We start from the raw sequence: 8,761 nt of genomic DNA, 5'->3' as shown, positions 1-8,761 counted from the left end.
ACATCGCTGAAATGCCTTAAGTTTTTTAAAAAATGACAGAGGACACAAATAAAAGAAGACATTTTAAAGAATGTATGTTTTTCTGTGTTTGTGCGTCAAAACTCACAAACTCATCCACAGCTTCATGTTTATAGCGACTTGAAATATCGTGTGTCTCTTTAAGTCTCCTTATCAAAAATCCTACAGGAATTCCTTCAAAGTGCGTTTGAAAACATCTATCAAAGGAGGTGTTAGTCCCGCTGCGCTGATCTCTGGACAGGATGCTCCTTTGTGCGCCTCTAAGCTTTAACCGCACGAAGAAAAGCCCACACAAGACTAAGTAAATCAATTAAAGTTGAAATCAGATTAGGTTTCATTAGAGGGGCATCTGTCTAAATGAAGATCAAACAGGTCAACAGGAAACTTGTTTTTTTAAAGGCGCTGTGAAGTGGATAAGAATACAACCTATAAATCAGATAGATTTGCTCAGAATGATGCCAGAGAGGACATGAAATTGAATTTTGTCCCAAAACAAATATCCCAAACTGCATCGGAAAGTGTTTGACTAAACCTGCAGATCAGCAGTTGCTCCCGCCCGTGATGGTTTTCCCACATTAGGGAGAACACAATAAACACGCCGTTTGCCCTCCACAACAAAGCATTTGACGCTCGCAGGAGACACAAGTCAGAGCCACAAAATACAGCACATGATTTAATAGCAGGTAAACAGACAGTTTTTATTGTCTGAAATCAATAAAAAACAAAACAAAGCAAAGTATCTCTCTCGTGTAGACCGACTAAATACCCGAACGTTCAGCTGGTTTCGGTCTGTCAGTGGCTCGGCTCTGGCTGTGTTTAAAGCATATTGCACCTCCAGGTGTTAATGGGTCTGCTGGAGCACGCGCGCTGGAGATAACCGACTCGTGCACGAGGACACCTTCGTGTCGTAGTGCCAATTACCGCACGTCCTCGTGAGGTTAGCGTTAGCCAAATTAAGGATACTCACAGCAGATGTGAAACATTTTAACGCAAACCGGTGATGCAGGAGTTTGAGCCCGTAAATGCGCTCGGCTTCGGCTTTTACACATGTAGCCTACGCTGCAAAGCAGGGTTACAATTACACAGGTTAGCGGCGAAATTCAGCAAAGAAACCGATTTACGTGCGACTTTTATAACACAATTGGTATTTCTTCTGTATGAACAGTTTTTAAAAGCTCAAAATCCGCTGGCTGACAACAGTTTAGTCGCATATCTATATTAATTTAGAGTATATGTTTTTCCTTTAAACCCTCAGACAGGCTTCACTTCTTGACTATTAGTGAACCCCTCCGCTGGTGGTAAATGGAGAGGAACGCACATTCATTGAGTTGAACAAAGCAGCACCGCTGTGCTTTTTTCTCTGCTGTAAGCTGTGGAAGAGGTCAGTGACTGGACAACATCTGCTCTGGTGGCAACCAGCATGCCCCAGTAATTAAGGCAAATGTTCACAGAAACAAACACAGAGTGCTGCACAGGCCTGGTGTGTAATTTGTCAGGATGCAGCACATGTCCTAAAGGTAAAATGCCCCCTAAAATGAAAACTAACGCAAAGGTGATGGTTCATGACAAAAAAAATTGTTTATTCGTATCAAGAGAAAAGTCACAGTAATAACACTGCAAAGAAATGCCAAGAAACAAGCAGAGTGTCGCAGGTTTACATGATATTAACTACTTTGTGTAAGCGTGCGTGCAGCTACATCACTCCATCAGACTTTGCCCACAGCGAGGCCCTGTGCTTTCTGAAACTCCTGTTGTAAACTTGACAACACTTCTCGATGCTGTTCGGATTTCTTTTCCATGTCTTTCAGTAGCGTCTCATACCTCTGACTGCAAAAGGACAAAAAAAGGAAACCACTGAGTTTTAAACACACACACACAAATGAGGAATATTTAAATCCCATTCTTGTACACTGAACATCTGTAATTATTCAGGATTATAATACTTTAACATTTAATATCTCAAACCATTCAAACACAAAAAGAACGCTACCTTAAATTAAGTATTACAAGCCCACACACCCACATTTTTGCATTTTGCATTTTGTTGCCTTGTACTTGTGACATGTGCAATGACAAAGTTGAATTCTATTCTATTTTTATCTATAATTGTACAAAAAAATGTAACCCGTTTAAAAAGCACAAAGTGGCAATAAAACTGAATCAAGAAGTTAGTTTAGTACTTTTGCCTAAAGGACTCTGGTCTTTTTAAATCTTCTTCTGCTATTATGTAATCTCAGTGAGGAGAAAAGACTGACACAGATCAAGCTCATGACTGCCCTCTACCTATGAAGGAGCACAGTGACACAGCTAAAGTCTGTTCTCATATCTACAATGGAGTCATCTGTAAGCTGCCTGCACAGTTCATTTTTAATGGGCAGGCATTGTTTCTGATTTTATGAGGTTCCAGTTGTCCCAAAACTACGTTCACATGTGAACTGTAGTGTTTACCACAGTATTAGACATGTGGCTATAAAAACACTTTGGAACAATACATATTGGAGCAATAATCAGCTGCCTCTCCAGTGAGTCCAGTGAAAAGACTCTGGTTTCACTGTCTTAAGGTGCAGACTGGAAAAGGACTTCAGTCCACAACAGGGGAAATGGAATCAATTTGACCATAACATGAGACTTTCTTTAGAGGCAGCTGGGTGATATTGAGGACAGCTACAAAACTGGCTTGGTGTGCACACCAGTGGGGAAACATGAGGCGGGAAGACCTGGGGCAACACAACAAGAGCAAGGGCACAACAAGATGGATCTATTCTCCTGGACAGATTGCAAACAATGGGGAAAAAAAACAAAAAAAAACATGAAGTAATAAAATACTTTTTCAAACACTGTCCCATGTATGTCGACAAGGACAAGAAGAGCAAAAAGAGGAAAGAATTAATGTTGGAAGTTGAACTGAAACAGACAAATGTTTTCCCAGAGCTGGTTTAATTAGCTCTGTAAGTATAGCCTGGAGTTGAAGTTAAAATGCTTCATAAGTCTTCTGTTGCAGATTCAGGCCACAGTGGGACCAGAATATTGGCACAAAAGGAACCTCTGAGTCCACTGTATTTAGTCTACAGCGAAGCAATAGTAATCCTAAACAGATTTGCTGACTCCCACCACATCCTGAACTCATCCTGAACAAAACTAATTTCCCATGTGTGGGACTGATAAAGGTTATCTTATCTTATCGGAAAAGAAAAGAACTTGGACTCTTATCAGTTATTCCTTGAGCTTAATATGACTAAACAACATGACAGCTGATTTCAGGAAGTCATGCACGTGTCCAAGACTGACTGCGAAGCAGCCTTTACAATAACACCAATAACACCTTGAATTACTGCTGCAGTTGGTGATGGCGCTGCTTGTCTTTTTACTTGTGTGCAATCACCAGTGAATCTGAGCTCTTGGACTTGACGGTAGTTTTTTTGTTTAAATTGAACTCTCTGAATGTCACAAATTCTGCAATACTGATGAGTCTCAGTTATAGACCAGAGGAGGCCAATTAATTTTCCCAAGAACCCGGGACTGTTGTGGAGGATTGCACCAATAAGTTGAACTCAGATGTGCTAAATATGAATTCAATATTAATTTTAACTTCTTTATAAGCTTGTTGGGGCAGCCATCCAAAACCGCCCCAGCTTCTCATGTTCTCAAAAATCATTGCCCACCCCCAATATAGACGGTGTGTGCGCCCGCTCCACCTCTCCCCCATCATCACAACACCTACACTTAGTCAACTCACAGCGGGTGTTTTGAATCATAATTGATCCCCAGTGACCAAAACCTCATGTATTCCCATAGCACTGTGAAGGTGTCTTCACACATTGGTGTGGGTGAAATGGCTTACATTTCTCCATTGATGTACTCCAGCCTTTTGGCTACTGTGGCTTTGGCCTCATCTAGGTCCTGCTTCACTAATACAGGACCAATGAGCTTATAAACGGTGTTTGAGCAGTCCAGCAGATCAAGCTCCTGGAAAGACAAAATGAGATCTCGTGTTTACTACAGAACACAACACATACCGCAACATAGAAACAAATGGTATGCCAATGGTGCTATCAGTGAATATAATAGCAAATAAGCGATCATAGTTACCTCTTTAACAATGTTGTTCTCTGTCAGCTGCGTCTCGAGCTTCTGTCTGGCTGACATGCTCTTGCTAACCTCTGAACAATACACAGTTAGCTAATCAGGGGAGGAACTGGTTACATTTTAATTACAGCGAAAGTATTGTTGCGACTATAATTCAAATGAATACGGCAGTTATAACGACACACTTTAATGTATATCTACCTTTCCTAATATGGTCAGTTAGCTCAATGCATCATGTCACACTAGGAGAAACCACGCAGGGCTAGCTAGCACCCACCTTTCTGCATCTGCGCGTATTTCTCCACTTCCACCTTCAGCTTCTTTTGAATGGCTTCTGCCATATTTGTGTTTGTTTTAAATAGTACTGTCGAGTGAGTAAATGTTTCAAAGAGATATAATAAGTTATAGATGATATGGCATATGAAAGCTCTATGCGAGCTAACCGGAAAGGGCAGAGGCTAGAGCGGATATTAGCTCATCCCTTCAAAGTAAGAGCACAAATGGGTAAGGGCCGTGTATTCGCGACCAATAAAGTAGTCAAATTAAACCATTCAGTCTGTGTATATTCATGTATATTTATATATAACTTATTAATATGTGTTTCCCTTAATAACTAATTTCCCACTTATTAATAGGGTGTTTTTTTACACCGCCATGTGTGCGGCTGTTTACGACACCGTTTTACGACACCGTACGCGCAGTTCCTCTTCGCTTCGGTTCAAGATGGCTTCGTCGTTTTGGAAAGGTGTTGTCGGCATCGGACTTTTCTCCTTAGCTCATGCGGCTTTCTCAGCGGCACAACGTGAGTTTCATTGCACAGAGCCAAAGACACGTCTCTGTAGCTATATTTAACGCACACTGTCTCCGGTATCACCGGGTAGCTCGACAAAACAGCAGCTCGGGCCTTTTGGCTAGCTAACATCATGCTAGGTGGGCTCTGCTCCGCTTTGAATGGGGCGCAGTGGTTGCGATTGAAATCTTTTCCTTGCAGTGCAGAGTCAGTGCTAGTGGTAGACAGCTATCTAGAGTAATGGCATTTCTTTTGGAGCCCTTTTTAGAGTTGGCTAATTAGCACTGTTTGTGTTAGGTGTTCATTTTATTAACTGCATTAGCTCAAACATGTTTCTCCCATCAGATCGATCATACATGCGACTTACAGAGAAGGAGCACGAGACGCTACCAATTGATGTGAGTAACTTTTATCCTTTCAGCCTTCTTCCTGATTTCAAATACTTTTCTTTTTTTTCTTTTTGTTTTACCAAGCGTTTTCCTTCTTTATGTTTCCAGATTGTACTGCAGACTTTGTTGTCATTTATCATGACCTGTTACGGTATTGTCCACATCGCTGGAGAGTTCAAAGATATGGATGCTTCCTCAGAGCTGAAAAACAAGTAAGCTGACTTCACCTTGGCACACCTCCACTCCCTCGGCAGTGCAGTTGTTTTTTGTCCTCTGTCACAGGGGAAGCTCATGGCTCACCACCTCAGCGACATTTATAGTAATATTACTGTGAAGCTGTTCACCTCGAATCCCACAGATGCAGCTTTACATCACACAGCTAGTGTGTTGAAAGCCTCCTAAGACTGAAAACGTATTCAAAGCAAAGCCAAAGAATGGGGCCTATACGTGAAAGTAAATGAAAGGTTGCTGGGTTGACAGAAGAACTTTGGGTCACAGTGTGACATTATTATAACTACAGCTGCAGGTGACAAGATGGTGTTTTGGCTGGAGCTTCAGTCTGTTGTTCAGTGTTATGAACATTGACTACTTCAGCTGTTAGTGAAGGGAGGAGTTGTGTGCCTGTCTAGTATCATACTGTTGCAAATGACTAAAATTATTAATTCAATAATTTTTAGCAGTGATTAATATGAGTCTTTGTGCTTAAACTGTAAGAACTGTGTAACATTACAAACAAAACACACATTTCTGTAGTACATAGAAAAGTTCATGTGTTTCACTGTCATTTATTTGTTTATATATTCATTACTTTGGCATTGTGTGTATGGCTGTAGGTAGGTAGGTGAGGTGTTTATCAATAGAAAAAGCTGTCAAATTCATGAAAATACTGTTAAACCCAGGCTCTATACCCTTGTTTACATTTTTCAAAGGCATGGAGTGGGCCCGGTCTGAATCCTTGTCGGGCTGAATCTGGTACCTAGGCCTCATGTTTCCCATCCCTGCTTGATCACCTTTAATCCATCAGTGAGGTTTTATCAGATCAGATAAAAGAATGAATAAAGTGATTAGGACGCAACTGCAGCAGCAACATTGTATAAACTAAGCAGTCTTTGGCTACGTTCACACTGCAGGTCTTAATGCTCAATTCCGATTTTTTGATCAAATCCGATTTTTTTTGTCTGCTCGTTCACACTACAATTAAATGCGACAGCAAACGTGCTCTAGTGTGAACGCTCAAAGCGGCCCGCATGCGCAAAAGAAGATGTCACACACAACGCGCTCTGTTTAGACCCAGACCAACAGCATTGTTTGACTGATGGCCCTTAATATGAAGACTTCGGACTTCACGTTTCCCAATTTTTGCTTTAAGTTATTTTGTTATTTACATAATAATGTAAATAACCTAATAATTATCCTTATTGCTGTTTAAGAGAGGAGCGGTGCTTCAAAGGATAGCTGCAGATTTCTGTCAGAATCTGCAGATTATACAGTACAAATAAAATGTTTACGTTGTCTTCCCAACAGTTTCACTGACATCTACACTGGATGGCCAGGAAGCGTTCGCGATGTCTTCTCGGGCGCTTCTCTGGCGCTGATAATTGGCTTCAGTCTTGTGTCGGTGACGTAAAAGGCGAATTTAATGCGACTTGACCGTTCAAACAGCAGTCGCTTTCTGAAACATCGGATATGTATCGGATTCAGTACCACATACGAAAGTGACCCAGATCGGATTTGAAAATATCGGATTTGCGCCGTTCACACTGTCATAGCATGATCGGATATGGGTCGCATAGGGTCAAAAAAATCGGATTTGATGCGCTTTCGCCTGCAGTGTGAACGTAGCCATACATAAGAATTAAAGAGATGTTTTAAAGAAGTAAGGCGGTAAGAAAGCCAAACATAAGTGACTTGTTCATGTTGTGATCTGCTAACTGGTTAGTTTGAGTGCTGAACCCAAAATATAGGCAAAGTTTTTACAGCGGGAGTGTAACCACTTCTAGATTTAATAAGTGAACCCTGTAGATGCAAATCGGCAAGCAAAGCATCCCACATGAGAAATCACAGCTTGAATGTTACACAGTTGATGCAATTCTCCCCTGAAACTTTCAATTTTACCTGAAAAATGTCTCATCTGATGACTGGACACTGGGTTGTCCACACTGCAACACTAATGATTCCAGTGGGTGTTAACATTGGTTTGTTTCTTTATTCTAACTCTGTATTGGGATGTAAACACACTTTTCTGTCCCTTCTCTCCTACAGGAGTGGATTATATAATTTAACAAATGTAATCAATCTCCATAACTTCCTGCCTCTTGGTGCCAGTGTTTAAGACGTTTTTCTATTTTCTTTCTTTCCCCAGGACTTTTGACACTCTGAGGAACCACCCATCCTTCTACCTTTTCAATCACAGGGGTCGGGTGCTATTCCGCACACCAGAGGAGGAGCCCTCTTCTGTACGCAACCAACAAGCTCTGCCCAACCCCATACGGTTACGCAAGCTGGAGCATTTGCACTGAGACTGGCCTTTTCCTGTCTGTAACACGGTCATTGTCAGATAAGATTTGTTTTTGTTAGGCAGAAGGAGGGAGAACGTGTCAGAATTCATCTTTCTCCTATTTAACTTTTCTTTATTTTTTTGTAAATAAACTAATAATGCTGTCTGAACATGCATCTCTGTCCATAACATGGTTGCCACCATATTCAACACTGACTATGCCAACCCCTCAGTTTTTGTTTTTATTATTTCCAAGCAGACTTGTTTGTATATACAGTATGTAAACGCTTTGGAGTCTTAAAATACTGAGACATGTACCCCTTTGATCCCTTCTGAACTGAACTGGGATATTACTCTCCTTTGTATATCTTTTGTATGAAGGGAATAACAAAGCCTGCTTTGGTTGCTGTTTCGTTTCAAACACACGTCAGCAACTGAAAACTTTGTCAACTAAAATTAGATTAATCAGTGGACTCTAATATTTGCTTTATTATTTCCAGGAAGCATAAATGATCTGTACACAAAATGGTTTTTAAGTCACAGGAAATGAGGTGAACACTGGGATGGGCGATATTAGAGCGCTATTATAATGAGACTGTGAACACTATAAGGCAGACTAGCCAGTACTGGTACATTAGAGTGGATTTTTATTTCCCTTCATTTTACATTTCGTCAATATTCAACAGATTGTTTTTAATTTAATAAAAGGCATACTGATTTTACGAAGTGTCCAGATCTCCTTTTTTGTTGTACTTGGGCTGGAATATTGCTTTTGTGAGACAAAACTAAGTGGACTATTTATTTTCCAGGTAATCTATTTATGCAGGAAGAAGTTGGTACGCATGGCTTTAAAAAATTTAATTACTATAGTGACAGTCTGCAGAGCTGTGCTGTACCTGTGACCTTGGTGCAGGACTGCTGCGTCACAAAAAAACCCTCCTGATTCAAAAAACCTGCAGCTGCTTATGATGGACACTAGGT

General features: G+C 40.8%; 2 protein-coding genes across 2 annotated transcripts; one reads left to right on the top strand and one right to left on the bottom strand.

Moving 5' to 3' along the window:
* Positions 1-1,571: 1,571 nt before the first annotated feature.
* Positions 1,572-4,587, bottom strand: pfdn6 (prefoldin subunit 6). Its single transcript, XM_004563214.4, has 4 exons — positions 4,382-4,587; positions 4,108-4,178; positions 3,860-3,984; positions 1,572-1,845 (listed from the first exon to the last, which is right to left on the bottom strand). Exons 1-4 carry the CDS (start codon positions 4,443-4,445, stop codon positions 1,725-1,727), a joined length of 381 nt encoding a protein of 126 aa, XP_004563271.1. The 5' UTR covers positions 4,446-4,587; the 3' UTR covers positions 1,572-1,724.
* Positions 4,588-4,749: 162 nt separating this feature from the next.
* On the top strand, positions 4,750-8,502 carry mmgt1 (membrane magnesium transporter 1). Its single transcript, XM_023153463.2, has 4 exons — positions 4,750-4,906; positions 5,240-5,292; positions 5,392-5,495; positions 7,646-8,502. The coding sequence occupies exons 1-4, from the start codon at positions 4,759-4,761 to the stop codon at positions 7,800-7,802; spliced, it is 462 nt and encodes a 153-aa protein (XP_023009231.1). The 5' UTR covers positions 4,750-4,758; the 3' UTR covers positions 7,803-8,502.
* Positions 8,503-8,761: the final 259 nt, after the last annotated feature.

Source organism: Maylandia zebra, linkage group LG2 (genome assembly GCF_041146795.1).
Source record: "Maylandia zebra isolate NMK-2024a linkage group LG2, Mzebra_GT3a, whole genome shotgun sequence".
Taxonomy (NCBI): domain Eukaryota; kingdom Metazoa; phylum Chordata; class Actinopteri; order Cichliformes; family Cichlidae; genus Maylandia; species Maylandia zebra.
This window is presented reverse-complemented; position numbering and strand designations above follow the sequence as displayed.